Source organism: Hibiscus syriacus, unplaced genomic scaffold, assembly GCF_006381635.1.
Source record: "Hibiscus syriacus cultivar Baekdansim isolate YM2019G1 unplaced genomic scaffold, ASM638163v2 tig00111621_pilon, whole genome shotgun sequence".
Lineage (NCBI taxonomy): Eukaryota > Viridiplantae > Streptophyta > Magnoliopsida > Malvales > Malvaceae > Hibiscus > Hibiscus syriacus.
Window position 1 is genome coordinate 2,374,309 of NW_024063138.1, and position 16,920 is coordinate 2,391,228.

The 16,920-nt window shown below is 37.7% G+C and overlaps 4 protein-coding genes and 1 long non-coding RNA gene across 6 annotated transcripts; 3 read left to right on the forward strand and 2 right to left on the reverse strand.

Moving 5' to 3' along the window:
- Nucleotides 1–536: 536 nt before the first annotated feature.
- On the forward strand, nucleotides 537–3,972 carry LOC120165985 (protein LONGIFOLIA 2-like). Its single transcript, XM_039175405.1, has 4 exons — nucleotides 537–794; nucleotides 868–2,325; nucleotides 2,409–2,586; nucleotides 3,325–3,972. The coding sequence occupies exons 1-4, from the start codon at nucleotides 636–638 to the stop codon at nucleotides 3,906–3,908; spliced, it is 2,379 nt and encodes a 792-aa protein (XP_039031336.1). The 5' UTR covers nucleotides 537–635; the 3' UTR covers nucleotides 3,909–3,972.
- Nucleotides 3,973–6,271: 2,299 nt separating this feature from the next.
- Nucleotides 6,272–7,247, reverse strand: LOC120165890 (histone H2A variant 1-like). 2 transcript variants are annotated; one of them, XM_039175321.1, is made up of 3 exons: nucleotides 7,139–7,247; nucleotides 6,853–6,960; nucleotides 6,277–6,769 (listed from the first exon to the last, which is right to left on the reverse strand). In XM_039175321.1, the coding sequence occupies exons 2-3, from the start codon at nucleotides 6,958–6,960 to the stop codon at nucleotides 6,473–6,475; spliced, it is 405 nt and encodes a 134-aa protein (XP_039031252.1). In that variant the 5' UTR covers nucleotides 7,139–7,247; the 3' UTR covers nucleotides 6,277–6,472. The 2 variants fall into 2 exon arrangements, with proteins under 2 accessions (XP_039031253.1, XP_039031252.1); XM_039175322.1 differs by lacking the exon at nucleotides 7,139–7,247 and having other exon boundaries at nucleotides 6,272–6,769; nucleotides 6,853–7,033.
- Nucleotides 7,248–8,759: 1,512 nt separating this feature from the next.
- On the forward strand, nucleotides 8,760–10,413 carry LOC120165949 (DJ-1 protein homolog E-like). Its single transcript, XM_039175376.1, has 4 exons — nucleotides 8,760–9,056; nucleotides 9,140–9,601; nucleotides 9,694–10,056; nucleotides 10,157–10,413. Exons 1-4 carry the CDS (start codon nucleotides 8,874–8,876, stop codon nucleotides 10,340–10,342), a joined length of 1,194 nt encoding a protein of 397 aa, XP_039031307.1. The 5' UTR covers nucleotides 8,760–8,873; the 3' UTR covers nucleotides 10,343–10,413.
- A 1,978-nt stretch (nucleotides 10,414–12,391) lies between these two features.
- LOC120165897 lies at nucleotides 12,392–13,538 on the forward strand. The gene is made up of 3 exons (XR_005519870.1): nucleotides 12,392–12,645; nucleotides 13,093–13,145; nucleotides 13,475–13,538. It is a non-coding gene; the product is annotated as an uncharacterized LOC120165897 (long non-coding RNA).
- Nucleotides 13,539–14,053: 515 nt separating this feature from the next.
- LOC120165898 (basic leucine zipper 25-like) lies at nucleotides 14,054–16,525 on the reverse strand. The gene is made up of 2 exons (XM_039175329.1): nucleotides 16,127–16,525; nucleotides 14,054–16,024 (listed from the first exon to the last, which is right to left on the reverse strand). The coding sequence occupies exons 1-2, from the start codon at nucleotides 16,487–16,489 to the stop codon at nucleotides 15,917–15,919; spliced, it is 471 nt and encodes a 156-aa protein (XP_039031260.1). The 5' UTR covers nucleotides 16,490–16,525; the 3' UTR covers nucleotides 14,054–15,916.
- Nucleotides 16,526–16,920: the final 395 nt, after the last annotated feature.

The window sequence follows — 16,920 nt, forward strand, 5'->3', positions numbered from 1 at the left end:
TAACCTAATAAGGTTGCGGCAATATCTATGGGAGATTCTCAAAGAAAAAATAATTCTTCCAAAACTACAATATTATATTATCTCATAATATAATATTTTACTAGCTATATACCGCTATCAATAATATTTTACTAGCTAGAAGTAACATATTATTTATTTTAGCAATGTTAATGTTAAAGTAAAAAATAAATACGAATAAACATTGGAGATTTATTTATTTTATCAATACAAACATTACATATATGAAGAGTGGGTCTGCTTATTAAACCTGGATTTAGTAGCGCTTACATATGTAGCGGTTAAGCAATGCAAATGCACGAAAAATGAAGGGAACATTCAAATGACACGTTAGGACAAGGCATTGCCTGCAGCTGGACAGTGTGTGCGCCACATTGTCTTGGGCATCCAAACCCTTTTCGCTCTAATGTATTTGTCATTTTATGAAAAGGTAAGGCAACGTACCCCCACACTGGCTTTAATCAATATATATATTCACTTGCCCCCACAGCCTCTGCCCTTTCAAAGACCAGAGAGAAGTGGCAATCATTCATTCATGAAGGGAGGTTTGAGGATGGAAGCTTAAGTTTGTCACAAAGAAGACGACTATTTTGAGGGTGAAATAACAAACAACGAAAATGATGACAGGTAATATATTGCTAGAGCAAAATCTTGAGAAACAAATAGGGAAGCAAATGGGATGCGTGGCTGGTTTCCTTCAGATCTTTGATCGTCACCAGATTCTTTCTGGCAAACGCCTTAACTATACCAAGCGCCTCCCTCCCATGCCGACGCCGGTTGGTTTTTCTTTTTTGAAATCTTTTTTTTTTTTTAAGTTGGTTTCTCTTGTTTTATTGATGTATCTTTCAGGTAAGTGAAACGATAACAGAGCAAGAGAAGACCGTCGAGACACCAGCAATATCGAGAGAATTAGATAAGCAGCCACAAGGTCGAGTAGCAGCATCGCCGGACCGTTCGAAGCAATCTCCGGTTACATCGGAGCTCCGATCCCCGGCGCCAGAAGCTTCCACGCCGACCGGTAATCAGAGCAAGTCATCTCTTCCCCTTCCCATTTTTGAATTCAAAGAAGGAAGCGCAAGGTCGCCATGGAAATTCTCCAAAGAAGCTCCAAGGCTCTCTCTTGATAGCAGAGCCGTCGTTGATGCTAAAGGAAGCCTAAAGCCCCGGGAGATCCATACGAGCGCTTCCATATTATCTGCCAACCGATGCGAAAGTAACAGGGAAGAAGATGAGGCGGATGATATCGATAAACAACGACGGTCACCAAGTGTAATCGCCAGACTCATGGGACTGGAACCGTTACAGGATTCGAATCCTGAACCGGAAAGAAAAGTGGAGCTCCGAAGATCCGCGTCAGAAGCAAGAGGTCGAGATCTGTTTCAGCGACGTTTCATTGAAGGAGTCAATTTCCCTTCAAAACAAAGCATGCCACCAAATTTCCAAAACGGAAGGGCTTTGAGCAATGCCGTACGAGAAAATGGAGTCAAAGAAGATCGTGTAAGCATGAGAAGATCAGAAAGCTTACGAAATGCTAGAGATGAGCCGGTTCAAGCTCCAGATCGAGGAATGGACCGAAGAAAATGTTTCTACGATTCAGCAGATTTCGTTCCCGAGAGAAAACAGACCGTTTCCGTGTCCGGAGAGATTGTGAAACGTCTTAAGAGCAGAGGAATCGATGAGCCATCGAAAGATCCCGAGACTCTTAAGAAAATCCTCGAAGCTTTGCGGCTCAAAGGTCTTTTACAGACTAAGAAAGCTCCAAGCCATACGAATAACAGGAACTTTATTTATCAGCAAGAACGATCTCCAATTGTCGTTATCAAACCGGGAAGATCACCGGCTTCAGCCGTCAGAAGGATTGGCAAAGATTCGTCTCCTCCAAGTTATCGCCCAAGGCCTGGACCTTGCCGGAACTTGAATATTGAGTCGCCGCCGACTATGAGTCCGAGACGTAATCAGCCGGAGAATGAACGGAATGTTCTAAACCAAAGCAGAGGTAAGGGTTCGATTTCTCTGGGTAGAAGTGAATGTGGCGTCAGGAGTCCCACCAACAGAAGGCCACTGAGTGTTGAAACACAGAGGAGAGGAAATGGCAATGTAGAGCAGAGAAGAGTGTCCCCGGTTCAGTCCCCTCGGGTTAATGTGAGAAGAGCGGGATTAGATCAAACGACCAGAAGATTACCCAGAAACAGGAAACCAACGGCTGAGATTTACGATAAAGAAGAGAAGGTATTTATTCCAGCGGAAGATCAAACATCTACAGTTTCAGAAAGTAGCATTAGCACGTCCTCCCAGACTGATACGGAGGTAAAAAATTTGCTCAAAATTTTAAATTAAATATGTTTAATTATCATTCTCATTTAAACCAGTAATTTATTTGGGTGTTACAGCGATCGAGGGAAGGAAAGAGCCTTTTGCAGAGATGCGATATGCTTCTTCAAAACATTGCAGAGATGGCCGCTGCCTCGACTGAGTTGCAGCCGAGTCCAGTCTCTGTACTTGATTCGTCGTTTTACAAGGAAGAGTCGTCTCCTTCACCTGTCATGAAATGGAACATCGATTTCAAAGGTATAAAAAAATGAAAATTATACGTCTTGTTTTTGTTATTTATTTGGGCACATACTAAACCTTTTATGGGAAAGTGAAGAATTCTACGAACTGATTTAGATTGGCTAGATTCTGCATATGACGTATCTACATTGTAGTTTAGCACTATGCCTGACTCTGCTTCTTTGTCAAACAGTCTATTTCAAAACTCAGAAGCCTTGGACTTTGATTTGTTTAATTAATCCATAATTAGTCAAACCATTTTTGTTTGCACGGTGGGAAAATTTTCTGGGTTAAACTCGAAAAGTGGCTATAAATAGGAAAAGTGACTGATACATCTTCCATTCGCTGCAAAACAGTATTTACGGGTAAAATCCCCGTAAAGCCATATCCTTTGCTGAGCTTTGCCTGACAGAACCATTAGATTGTCATTTTACAGTATCCCATGCTGTCTCGTTGGTTTATTGTAGGAAAAATGGTCCCACTTCTCTGTTAAAATTGTTAAACTATGTGCATATGGGAAATCGACTGAAAGCGATGATGAATTTCATCTTCTTTCTTTATACATCATCTTCTGTCAGTATGTTTTAATCCACAATCCGTATTGATATTGACTTCGTTTCTTCATCAATCAATGCTGGGATGGACACTAGGCTTAAAACAAAACTGTTTTTGGGATCTTGCAAATTTTCAATCGAAGTCTGAACTGAGATTTTAACATTTTCTCTTTCGTTTATTGTCTGTGTTGGAAATCATCAGATCAACTTGGTGAATCAGAGGATGAAATGTGGAGTCCTGCAATCTTATCCCCCAAATCAAAATCCCAAGATGATTGTGATTTTATCTACATTTCCGATATCCTCCGAGCATCAATTTACTTGCATGATGACACTGATGTCTTTTTATTGCTCGAGAAACAACAATACGTGAAGGGCAAAGACACCTCCAAAGTGTCTAGACTCCAAAGGAAGCTGATATTCGACACCATCAATGAAATTCTCAACCGAAAGAATCAATTACGGCCATGGAAGCTCGTCTCCTTTGTGGATTCAGGGTCTGGGGAAATGTCGTTGTCACAAATATGGTCTGAATTCCAAAAAATTCGAGAGAAGAACGATTCAGACGACTTGATTGACATCATTTGTGGAGTGCTAAGAAAGGACCTTGCCGAGGATGCCATCAACGGCTGGAAAGGTTGTCCCTTGGAGATGTCCGAAACGGTCCTCGACGTCGAACGGCTAATATTTCGAGACTTAATCAGCGAAACCATCCGAGGTGTCGCTGCTTTGGCTGGGGAAAGTAATAACAATATTCTAGCACTTCGTAGGAAGTTGATATTCTGATAGCGACTTGATGAAAAAAAGAGGGTGGCATTTTAAATTATTCCTCTAGTGCTTACTTTTATTAGCTCCTTGTTCTTTTCCTCTCTTGTAATTTTATATTTATGTAGATTTAACACTTTTTCTCATCGAATCTCTATTTACCTGAAATCCAGGCATATCTAATGGTCGCTTTTACAAGCTGAAAAACAAGTGTGGGTTCATATTGGTGACCACAAGGGGAAAATATTTATTGTGAAGCTCGTGTGAGTTATTTTGACAATAATCATATAGAAAGAGTAATTGCGAAAAAAGGGTCATTGTGAGGAAAAGTTTAGAAAATGTCTTTCGTCCTCAATCGACGGATAATCATACGACTAGTACCAACTACACCTTAAGGATTGAACCTTAATTTGAATGGTGTTATTATTATTATAATTTGTTCAAGTAAATACACTTGACATGGGCGTATAATTCGTTATAAGCCACCTTAGCAGTTTAAGGAAATGTTATTCTTCTTCAAAGTTTTGGGTTCGAGTGTAGGGTATATTCGTTGTCAATGATTATAAAAGATTTTGAACAAATACCAACTTCTATTCACCTTATATTATTTAAAAAATATAAGTTTAAAAACACTATTTTTTCGAGATTGATGAGATCGAATGAAATATTTTATATTTTGGATTGGATCGAGAAAGTTAAAATTTTGTTTTATCTCACTCAATTCTTATCTCTAGTAAAGAAGGATGATGATTTGTTCATTTTGTTATCTTGGCTCTAAATGAATTTTGTTTTAAAGTTTAGAAAGAAACGCACAGGGGACTCTTTGCCGAATGACTTGATGTTAACGTTACCTTTTGAGGGCCATTACCTATAACTCTTTCACCTTAATGGGGACTACACCCCAAATGTAAAAAAAAAAATTATAATAGAAACATGACAGTTACTTTCTAGGTTCTGATGTGTCGGAGGACTTGATGTTAAGGTTACTATTTGAGGGCCACTCCCCTACTCTTTCTTTTTCAGATGGGAGCATTGTACAGCCAACTGTAAAATGGAAATCGCCATCGAGTAAATTTTGTTATACTCTCTGTCCCTCCTCCACTAAGTCAATCGAACAAATTCACAGTGATCCAAGAGGAAGAAGATGACACAGTGGGGCTACGGGCAATTATAGCAGGCATGCTCTTCGATGCCTCACACGTATTACCACTTTCATATCACGACCGGCATTTAACACGCACTTACGCATGATATTGTAATTAAACACGGGCAGAAATAAGATCGTCCATAGAATTCTATAAGCTGTCTTTCCCTCTATATACATCAATAGAGAAGAAAATAAAGGGCGGACAGTCGAGTACTATATCATTAAATCTCCACGGGTAAAGCCTTAATTTTGTAGGTGGCAAAAGTGATAACAGCGTGCAATCTTTGCTAAGGATGAAGTGAACTTGGTGCCTTCCTTTTATTTATTTTCCTGCTATTAGGTCGTTAGCAAACTTATTATTAATAAAAACGCTTTTAATCTTCCTCCAACCGAACTTGATTGTGTGCATGGTATTGTCGTTTATTGTGTTGAAGAGACGAAAATGAAATCAATGTCATGGCATATGGCAGAGCCTTTTAATTAAGATGCACTAAATAAACACTGTTATGTTGTGTTGTGCAATGCTTGAAAGCAATGTTTTGTTCTTCTTTGTGGCTTGTATAGCAACGAAAGAACCGGAGCAATCCATAGTTTCCCGATTTAGGTGTGGGCCTCGGTCTCTATGGTTCAGGGGTCGTCGACCATGTTTTCACATGGATGGCCATCTTAGCACTGGGCCAAGCCATTATCCCCTCAACTTTTGCAGCAGTCCATGTGTATAGGGGCAACGCCAACCTCAATACTTTTTGGGCTCATGCTTGGTTGACCAGGATGTACCCAAGTTATCCTCAATAGTTCGAGTACTAACGTATATGTATATATTTATTGTGAATTGTTTGAAAAAAATTCAAACAGATAATTTATAATTCCTTTAAACTTATAAAAAAAATATTTAATTTAATTTTTATAAATTATGATGTTAAAATTATTAATATTTAGAAATCTAGAATTATTTGGTCAAAAACGCGTTCTGAAATATGATTATTAATATAAATGTTTATATTAGTTCGTTTATTAAACGAGCATAACAAGCTTATAAATTAACTTTTTCGTAAACATCAACAGAACAAATGTATTTATTCAATTATTAAACAAACATAAAAAATTTATTCATGCTCTTTTACTCGGAACATCCATTGGATTTTAAGATTAAATTACCAAACTCAGTTTATCTGATCGTGGCCTAATGGTTTAGTATGAAGTATCAGAGAAAACTCGTCAAAATCAAACAACAAACTTCGCTGCTAGAATGACACAATATATCTAGGGGAACCAACAAAGATCACAAGCTCAAAGGAACAATTCTAGAGAACTACAACATATGAGTCACTGACCAAATATCCTAAACACATTAAATGAAGTTTACAATGAAACGCAGTCATTAAACACGTACTATAATTACTGGAAAGTCGTACCATCTAGTTAAAATCAGACATGTCTAATCCTTGGTAGTTTTGTTGATTAAGGACTTGTGGATGTGAGGGATGACACCACCTCCAGCAATGGTACCCTTGATAAGGGTGTCCAGCTCTTCATCACCCCTAATAGCAAGCTGCAGATGCCTTGGAGTGATTCTCTTTACTTTCAGATCCTTGCTCGCGTTTCCGGCCAACTCCAGAACCTCCGCAGTTAGGTACTCGAGGATGGAGGCCAAATATACGGCAGCTGTGGCACCAACTCTTCCATGTGCAGATGCCCTCGTCTTGAGGTGACGGTGGATACGGCCCACTGGGAACTGAGATCAGAAAGAAAAATGAAAACAACGGATGGGATTAAATCAAAGATAAGAAGGCAGACAACAAGTATAATGAGAAATACCTGAATTCCGGCACGAGATGACCGAGAAATCGGACGCTTCTTGTCCTTGTCCTTGTTTGCTGCGGTTGTTTTCGCCGCCAAAAGCCCCTTTCCACCTTTTCCTGCCATCTTTCTCCGCCCGAAAAATAATAATGTCGCATTTAATTTTCAATTAGGACAAAGGAATGAAACTAATAAACAGCTGTGAGAAAAAAAAACAAAAAACAAGATCTGCTAAACGTTTACCAGATAACATATTAAAGAAATTTACTTTGTGAAAAAAATAGTGATGGCAAGAGAAAGAGACCTGAGAGGTTTGGGAAGCTGGAGAGCGAGCAGTGAAAATCAGGAAGATTAGGGGAATCTTTTTTTTTTTTGCTTGTCCTCACTTTAAATGCCGGAAAACGTAACGGCGCTTAATTTTAGGTGGAAAAAACTCTCTTTCACTATTTCGAAAATTTTCGCCTCACTTTACCCAACTACCCTCTCTTTCTCCCAAAATCATACAACCCTACTACCTTTGACTAAACACGTGCCCTAGACTCCTTGGCCACGTATAACTCAAGTATTAGAAAAATGGGTGAACTTTCCAGATAATCATTCTGTTATATAATTTTCTGGCATAAATATAAAATAATTGTCTAAGCTATATTATTTTTTATGAGTAATTATTTAAAGTAATTTTGACTCATTTTATTTAGTATCTAACGTTATAAATGTTATTATTTTTTGTGTCTGAGTCTTTAAATACGTTAATTTTCTCTATTAAATAACACATGTCATAATCTTATAATTATAGAATTTTTATTTTTCTTACAAAGTAAAAATTTCATTAAAAATTTAAAAAATCCCCTACTCTTGTCCCACCTCCTTTCACTCCCTTGTTTCCATAGCATTTCTATGTTCAAATGGCCCACTGTCACAGTCTGCTAAAACAGCTTATTATCACAATCGATCAAAGAAATTTAAAAAATTAAATATTTGAGATTTTTGGGATTAGTGATTGAAATTTAAGGATGTGAAGATTTTAGGTTTTGAGGTGTAAGGGTTGTGACATGTCATTAGGTGGTCATCGACATATTAGTGGTCAATCATCGACAAATGGATCGTTAAAGATGATTGACGTTCAGAGTAAATGAGACCAAAATAAAAGATTTTAAGAGTGAGTTTTTTTATTATTAAAATAATGAGGTTTTTCAAAAATAATTTTTTAGGCTTTTTCTTTTAAAATTAAATTTTTAAAATTATCGGATTATGACATGTGTCACTTTATTTAACGGAGGAAATTAACGACGATGACGGTCGAAGCACCTAAAATAGTAACGTTGTTAATGTTAGACATCGTGATGAGTAAAAAAATACTTTAGACACCTATTCTCCAAAACAAATATAATTTTTACACTTATTTTATATTTAAGCCTAATTTTTTAGGCAACCGGATGAGTAAAAAAATATCTCTCGAACGTGCCTATAAATAATTACGGTTTTGGCTATAACTTATGTTCTAAAACGCGAGGATTGTTAAATAACACACACAAATTGTTAAGACATTTTAAATTCTCGAGAACCTCACATTTTTTTAAATATTAAATTATACTTTTTTTTAAAAGTGTTTATATGTTATAGGAGTCTCACGCCTTATAAAAGCGAAGCCTTGACACATTTTCTAAGACACGAGATAATTTTACGTGTACACTTTAAGAGTATTTTTCCAATAATACTATTTGAAGTTGTTTTTTCATTAAAACAATAAAAAAATCGTTTTTTTATTTAATAACGCCTTTTAAAGTGGTATCCACAATATTTGAAGTTTGAATCGTATACGTCTCCTTTTCCCCATGCTCAATCTGCAATGTATGGTGAATGAGAGCGACATCTGACCTTAGTCTACAAAACGCCAGCTTTAATCTACAGTAATTTCCGTTTCTAACAACGTCACACTGATTCCTATTTTCTTCAGTTTGTTCTGACGCACCGACTCTAAATACACACAGGGTCTTGTTTTTGGTAGCACTTCCACTTCCAGTGATTTGCAGTTGCACATGATGGGCACTGTTGTGGAGAAATCTGCTTTGATAATCTGTGGAGACTACATGGAAGACTACGAAGTGATGGTGCCTTTCCAGGTGCTGCAAGCCTTTGGAGTTCGAGTTGATTGTGTCTCTCCCAACAAGTTACCCGGTCAAAAATGCATCACTGCCATCCACGATTTCTTAGGATTTGAGGTAAAAAAGAAAAAGAAATGCTTCGCTATTTTCATCATCATATATAATTTCTTAATTTCAAACCCTTCTTTCTCTTTCTCCAGCTTTACTCAGAATTGCCAGGCCATTTATTCACGCTGAATTCGGACTTCGATGAAGTGAAGGCCGAATGCTACGACGCCCTGTTTATTCCCGGAGGTCGTTTCACCGAGCTTCTCAGTGTCGACGACAAGGTCTTGGGTATCGTTAAAGGGTTTGCCGATGCAGGGAAACCTATTGCCACGAGTTGTCACAGCCAACTCCTCCTGGCGGCGGCGGGGCTTTTGAAAGGCAAGAAATGCACTGCATTCGCAAGCATGAAACCAGTGATTGAGCTGGCCGGTGGAATTTGGTGGGAGCAACCAGGAATCACATCAGCTTTTGACATTACTGCTTGTCTCAAAGATGGAAACATCTTGAGTTCAATAGGATGGCCGGCGTATGCTGAATATCTCAAAACTCTGTTTGAATCCATGGGAGCCCGAGTTCATGCAACTAAGACTAACTCGGTGCTTTTCCTATGTGGGGTAAGAATGAGATAAGCCCTTTTCACTAGGAATATAGATAGCTACACTGATAAAACTAATCATAAATATATTGTATTTTGTGCTTTCCAAAGGACTATGTAGAAGATTACGAATTCAATGTCCCGTTCCGTGCACTCCAAGCATTAGGCTGCAAGGTCGATACCGCTACCCCGAGCAAGAAAAAGGGGGAAACCTGTGTCACCGCTATCCATGACGACGAAGGAGCCCAAGTTTTCAGCGAGAAACGCGGTCATAACTTGTTTATCACAGCCAATTGGGATGATATCAGTGTTTATGACTACGATTGCCTTGTCGTGCCAGGTGGGAGGTCACCTGAGTTGCTCGTAATGAACGACAAAGCAGTCGATCTAGTGAAGGAATTCTATGAGAAAGATAGGGTCATTGCTGGTATTGGGCAAGGGCAATGGCTCCTAGCTGCTGCAGGTGTTCTAAAGGTGATTTCTCACTATTACTGTTTGTTTATACAATGTTGATTAATTACATGTATGAATACATGTATATGGGTTTTGAACATTAATGAATCATGTAAATCAGGGGAAGAGATGTGCATGCGGCCATGGAACGAAGGTAATGGTGAAGATGGGTGGAGGAGACGTGGAGGAATCTAAATGGTGTGTGTCTGATGGGAAGCTGGTGACTGCCGTTGGATGGCCTGCCCTTTCTTCCTTCATATCTCAACTATCAAGGCTTTTGGTTATATCTTTTGAGTTTTGCATGTGACCAAGTTTGTGTCCTTCAGTCCAAACGCAACATAAAAAAGAAATGTATGCACTTTGAATAAAGTTGGTTTATCTTCAGTGTTTTGGATGACAAAGTAATTGTCTTTAGTCCAAAACTGGCATAAAAAGAAGTGTATGCACTATGAATAAAGTTGGATTAATCATACTTGCAGTTATTTGGTGAAGTTAATTATCTTAAAATTTCTTATGGCGATTGCTCATAAATTGTTAAAACGGGAGTTTCATTTTGTGAAACCTTACATGAAGAATTTTTCCTAACGAACTAAAATGGTGATTATGATACACTGAAAATGGAAAGCCAAGCAACAAATAAGATTGTGGGTTGTGGGTATTGAAAACATCATGTGAAGACTAATGTCGGCTATAAAATCATTTTGGAGGATGTTAGATATATACTAGATATGCGTCTTAATCTTATTTCATTTAGAAAATTAGATAACATCGACTATATGAATCACTTTGATAAAGAAAAATGAAAACTCACTATAAATAGTATGATCATTGCTAGAGGAAGTAGGCAAAGATCATTGTTTATAACACTAGAAAAGTTACGCAAGAGAGAAACTAATGTTTGAAGCTATGATATAAGAAGTTAAAGTCACGTGAATGAAACAAATCCTTGTCTGAAAAGACCTTCATGAGGTGAAAGATGACTCACTTGAGCCTTGTATTCATTAGATACATAACAAGCAATATCAAGTTTTATTTTGCTAAAGTAATCAATCACATATAAGAAGATATATTATTGATTTAGTACATACAAATGTTTGTTCAATGACTAAAACGCCAGTAAGTGATTCTTTATACTGTGTTAATCTGATTGACCATTCAAGAATCAAATATTTGAGACATTCAAAGAATTTCATGTTATGGTAAAAAAATGAGACTAGGAGAAAGTTAAAATGAGCGAGCGTTGATAATAAACGAGAGTATCAAGACCCTTTTAAACCATATTGAAACTCTTCTAACATCAAGATCGAAAGAGTTTGAATCATGCATTACAATTCTAGATTAGATTGTCTAAATCAATATTTGGGGTGAATCCTTAATACTATCCTAATTATCACCAATCATTCTCCTTCTAGTGATTTAGATGAAGATATTCCAATACAGATAGACAATGATTTCATATAAACACTTTAAGGTGTTTGGCTGTCGAGCTTTCATCCACATTCCTAAAGACGAACGTTCCAAGCTTGATACAAAGATAATAAAACAATGTACATACCTTAACACATCTAAAGAAGAGCTTGGTTTCCGATTATGGGATCTGATGAAAAAAAAATTGTTAGAAATTAAGATGTCATGTTTTTTAGGAGATTTTCATATATTGTTCATCACTAATTTCTTGATAATCCTTTGGTTTGATTTATAGGTCCAATTCTTAAGAGATTTTCATTTGAAAATGAGTGAAGTTGTGGACGCCAAAAGCAAGCTTGGAGGTAAGATCTTGATGCCACAAAGCATTCTAAATGGTTCACTTTATTTTATTTTATTTTGAATTTTCTTTCACTCTGTCTTCATAATTTAATGTCACCTCCACCCCCCCCCCCCAAAAAAAAAATTGGCCATTGAGTTTCATGATTTTCTTCTCAAAATTCACCTGAAAAGTTGGGTTCAAAATCCATCATAAAACAAGATCGGATGTGGGGCAGTTCAGGGTTGAAGTCTCCTATGGCATACTCTGCTGTCTTCACCAGGAAGACACTTTGTGGAGGCCTGCATCACTGATTACCATACAGACCGTTGTACTCCTCTTATTTGACCTGCGGTAGTTCATTGGATGCGTATTGAGTTCAAGTGTAACACTGATTACTATCCAAAGCGTTGTACTCTCCATATTTGACCCGAAGTAGTTCATTGGATGCATATTAGGTCCCAGCATAGCACCTTTTGTGATTTCATTGTCAATGGATTACTGAACAGTTGATTTTTTTATTATATATTTTGGGTGATTACAAGTTAATATCTCTTCAGAACTTTCTTTACCTATTGGCTTTTATCAAAAGCTAATGCGGACATATGTAACCAAAATTTAATGTATACAGTTTCAGTGGTGGATAAAGAAATTGAATAGCCAATCTGCAATAAACCAAGAACCTTTAATCAATTTTCTTTCCGTCAACTATTATTTCCTTCTCGCTACTCACATGTGTATTCCGACTATTTCTTCAAACTTCTATTAAAATGTGCTTTCTTATTTGGGATTAACAGGCAATTTATGAAAAGATTAGGGAGCTCTCAAACTGTCAAATTGTTTATCCAGGAATTGATTTTCTGAAGGTACATCTTCTTTCGCTTTGCATTCTTTTAGGCTTTGAGCCATATTCAGTATCACAAATAGAATATCGAGTTTTTCATGTTTATTTTGGTTCTTCAATTTTAATCAAGGCATCATATTTTTGTTGAAAAGTTACTTATTTTCCAAGTGTTTTAGGTTTGTGTTTTGTTTTGTTTACATGCATTGCATCATATCGGTGCTCGTTCTTAAATGGCATTCCTGTTCACTGGACTCTGCATTCTTGTCACTGAATTTGTTCATTTTTCTTTGTGTTCTAATCGGCAAGTGAAGCTGGTTGTCTTATTTTGGGTTTGGTGAAGTGCACAATCTTTTCCCACTTCAGTTTTGGTCTTTAATTATTTTTCCTGCTGTAGTTTTATGATTTAGCCTTTGCAAATTAAGCACAAATATTTCAAACATAGCAGTAATGAAAGATTCGTTTGATTCAGAAAGAAGCTGGTATTCCTAAGAGTCGTCAAAGTTGAGGATATTCCTGGTTTGAGTAAGTTCTTTGGCTTTTTATTGTGTTTGGCCGTTGTTGGCAATTATATTAGATACTTGTTTCTCTTTTCCATGTTTTATATAAATGCTGTATTGCAATTATATCCATCAATATTTCTAGCTTGACAATTTGGGTGAATATATATTTGTTCCTTTTAGATAAGCTTCTAATTTTCAATATGGAAGGTATCTTGAGTTTATCTTTTATCTAACAATTTTCCATTTCCCCCTATTTGTTTTTGTTGCGAATATTCATACATATTCAAAGGCTGTCTGCCCGCTGGAAGTTTTAACTAACTAAATCCTAAATTTGTATTAATTTGGTAACAGAGGAAGCCGGATGGACTCCTGATCAATGGGGTCATACACGATTTAGATCCTTAATTGTATCTGCAACAAATCAGAAACATTTAACTGGTTTCATGCGCTCACTTCTGAAGGCAACTTTCTGAACTTTTAATTGGTTATCATCTGCATATATCTTCATTATTTCACTTGTAATTATGTTTAATCGATGCTTAATTTCCTATCAAGTAAATGTTGGGTATAACTCTGAGTAATCATCATCCTGTTTCCTTATGTTGCAAATGAATGTGGTTAAGAGGCTTGAGTAAAAAGCATCTATGTGCCCTTCCTTGGATTCTAAGCAAAGTGATGATGTTCATGCAGTCAATGCACGAAATGCTGATGCTTGGCCATTCAAAGAGCCAGTTGATGCTCGTGATGTACCGGATTATTATGACATCATCAGAGATCCCATGGGTAAGTTTCATATAAACAACTGTGATAAGGTGGTGTAGCTGTCTAGTGGGTTTAGGTTTGAGTGGGAAAGTTGTTTAGAATTTTTCTCCTAGCAACTACAGGTGTTTGCAGGCAATGCCAAATCTCACTTAAGTGGAAAACTATAAATCTATGAAAGCACTGCATGATATTTAGTTTTACATTTTCGGTACCAAACAGACAACATTAACCAATTCCTGTTTTAGCTAAATTATCCGCCTCCCAGTTAGCACTTCTCGGAATGACTCTCAAAATCACATTTCTCTCCAAAACTGAAGCAACGATCTCCTTCACTACAGAGACAAACAAGGGAGAGCAAGAACCAGGCCCTTTGATTTATTCCACAGCTTTGGCACAATCGGATTCTAGGATTAGACGCCCCATTCTGCTCCAAGCGGAATCCATAAATAGCCTTAAACCAGACTTCAACGCCAAAAGCTCCGCCAAAATAGGAGGCCCAAAACCAACACTTTCAGAAAAGGACCCCAACACAGGACAATCTGAATCTCTAAGTCTACCACCAATACCCCCTCTGCTCCATTGATTATCCATAGCCCCATCGACATTAACTTTGAAAAAACCAGCAGGAGGAGAACACCATGACGAGGAGGCAGATGTAACTCTTGGACAGCTTGACCAATGATCAGCCATAGAAGGATCCCCCACAAGACAGTCAAAAGGAATCAAAATTTTGGGAAATTTTACCCAAAACCACGCTGAAATTCTATACATAGTTAAGAAGTATAAATTTGCCGAATCAAGCTTCTTTTTCTCAAAGACAACCTCATTCCTAAATTTTCAAATCGGCCACACAACTGCACCTGGGATAAAAATCCAAATGTTCGACCTCGGAACTAAATTCCCCCAAACAGAAAAAAGCTGAGCAGGATTATCAGGCAAAGCGAACTGCACATTCCACAATCTCAAAAATTTCGTCCAAAGATCCCATGCCACTCCACATGAAACAAATAAATGACCTACCGATTCAGGAGCCAAACCACAAAGAGGGCAAAGTGAATCTTCAAGCGAAACACCACGTTTTACCAACTACACTTTGACTGCCACCTTCTGATGAAAAACTTGCCAAACAAAGGTTTCAACACGAGGGGGAGCCACACCAAACCAAACTTTCTTAGACCATAACAGATCATTTTCAGATGAAGCATTCATAAGCTTCATGCAAGAGCTAACCGAATAGGAACCCTCCCCATTTCCTGACCACACACAACAATCATCCTTAAAAGACTCGTTCGACAAATTGCAAAGCAACGCATTCAATTCCACGCACAGTTCCATCTCCCAATCCGCTAGCTCCCTCCTCATTTGAACATCCCACCACCATCCCGAAGGGGATTGTTTCCTAAAGGCTTCAATTTTCCCATCTTTGCTTAAGGAAAGTGCAATCATACGCAGAAATCCCTCTCTAAGGAGAATATTACCCACCCAACTATCATGCCAAAAGGAGATATCCCTCCCCGACCCAACTTCTAAAAGCACATGATTTCTAAAGCACACCCCAAAATCATCGCTAGACGAACAATTTTTTATCACACCTTTCCACATCCATGAGGCTTGAGAATGTATCAAAATTTTCAACTTAAAAGATCTCGGATCCATATTGTTTTTACAACAGATTGCTCTCTTCCACCACGAATCCTTCTCGCTAGCAAATTTCCACGCCCACTTACCCAACAATGTTCTATTCATAAGATTCAGATTTGGAACACCGAGCCCTCCCAAATTCTTCGGCTTGCACACCGCAGACCAAGCAAATCTGAAGACTGTATAGAACTTGGAACACCGAGCCCTCCCAAAACCTGACTGAAATTTTTAGTTTCTATTACGAATATTTACAGCTCAGTGGGTCATGCAAACAGATATAAAGTAAAACTCAAAGATCAACGTTAATGGTTGCAACCACCCATTATAACAAAACAATCTCATAAGTAAACCACTACTAATCACCCAAAATTGAAGCTCATGATTTTCAAATCAAATAAGCTGCATGAAAAGCAGAAGCATGCCTTGAACTTTTGATCCCGATTGAAACGTGTGATTTTCAGCTTGAGCAGACGAATCTTCTGCCTTCACAGCTAACGCCTGGATTTTTTTCGATAAATAAAGGAACAAAAAATTTACTAGTATTAATAATAGCATATAATAGTAACTAAAAACGGAGATTATAGAGATACAGAGGAATACACGAGAAAGAACAACCGCGGCGCATTCTAGTTCGAGCTTGCTCTCGAGGATCGCGCGGAAATCATCCGAATTAATTGGGACTGTCGGTTTTGGATCAGACGGAGGAGGATTATGATTCTGGTTGTTAGGCCTTTCGATCTCCACCGCGTCAGCATCTCCGACACCTTCTTCAGCTTTCGAAATGGACGGCTGAGGTGGCTCCAAGGACGGACCAATCACATTGTCTCCCGCACCAGAAACTTCTTCCAGAAACCTTTCCAAGGCCCACTCGGAATGGCTTCGGCTCATCCCAGCTGCAGCGTTGGAGGCCGGAGCCGCCCAGAAGCAGTAGGAGAAATCGTCAACCGAAAACACAGGATTCATCGTTTTCTGTGGAATGCTTTTCCTTCTCTCTCTCTTTGGCTTCTATCATTTATGCGGGAACAAACATAAAAAATTCTCTGCTTTGTTTTTATAGAAAACAATCCAATAGTATCCACCCATGTGGATAGTTTCCACCTCTTTCGTACGGGTATGAAAGGTTAACAAATCCGATAAACGTCTAATAATAATATTTTAAGTAAAAATAATTTTTTAGATAATTTTTTAACAAAAATATTAAAAAATAATAATATTTTTAATAATATTTTTTTAATCATATATTATATTGTTGTACGACAGAACTTTCCGTGTCTGTGGGCTATGCCAAAAAGAGAGGCGCGGGACTATGCCAACTTGTAAAATGTAGCGCTGTTGTCCAAATACTAGGTTTTATTATTATTATTATTATCCTTTAATTTGAAGATTTCGTCTTG

Bases quoted from the DNA above. Each gene is read 5' to 3' on its own strand.
- LOC120165985 (XM_039175405.1), top strand. From the start codon at position 636: ATGATGACAGGTAATATATTGCTAGAGCAAAATCTTGAGAAACAAATA. The intron at 795-867 runs GTTGGTTTTTCT...TGTATCTTTCAG, and splicing joins TCCCTCCCATGCCGACGCCG to GTAAGTGAAACGATAACAGA. The intron at 2,587-3,324 runs GTATAAAAAAAT...GGAAATCATCAG, and splicing joins ATGGAACATCGATTTCAAAG to ATCAACTTGGTGAATCAGAG.
- LOC120165890 (XM_039175322.1), bottom strand. From the start codon at position 6,960: ATGGCAGGAAAAGGTGGAAAGGGGCTTTTGGCGGCGAAAACAACCGCA. The intron at 6,770-6,852 runs GTATTTCTCATT...TTCTGATCTCAG, and splicing joins CATCTCGTGCCGGAATTCAG to TTCCCAGTGGGCCGTATCCA.
- LOC120165949 (XM_039175376.1), top strand. From the start codon at position 8,874: ATGATGGGCACTGTTGTGGAGAAATCTGCTTTGATAATCTGTGGAGAC. The intron at 9,057-9,139 runs GTAAAAAAGAAA...CTCTTTCTCCAG, and splicing joins ACGATTTCTTAGGATTTGAG to CTTTACTCAGAATTGCCAGG. The intron at 9,602-9,693 runs GTAAGAATGAGA...TGCTTTCCAAAG, and splicing joins CGGTGCTTTTCCTATGTGGG to GACTATGTAGAAGATTACGA.
- LOC120165898 (XM_039175329.1), bottom strand. From the start codon at position 16,489: ATGAATCCTGTGTTTTCGGTTGACGATTTCTCCTACTGCTTCTGGGCG. The intron at 16,025-16,126 runs GTATTCCTCTGT...AAAAAAATCCAG, and splicing joins CCGCGGTTGTTCTTTCTCGT to GCGTTAGCTGTGAAGGCAGA.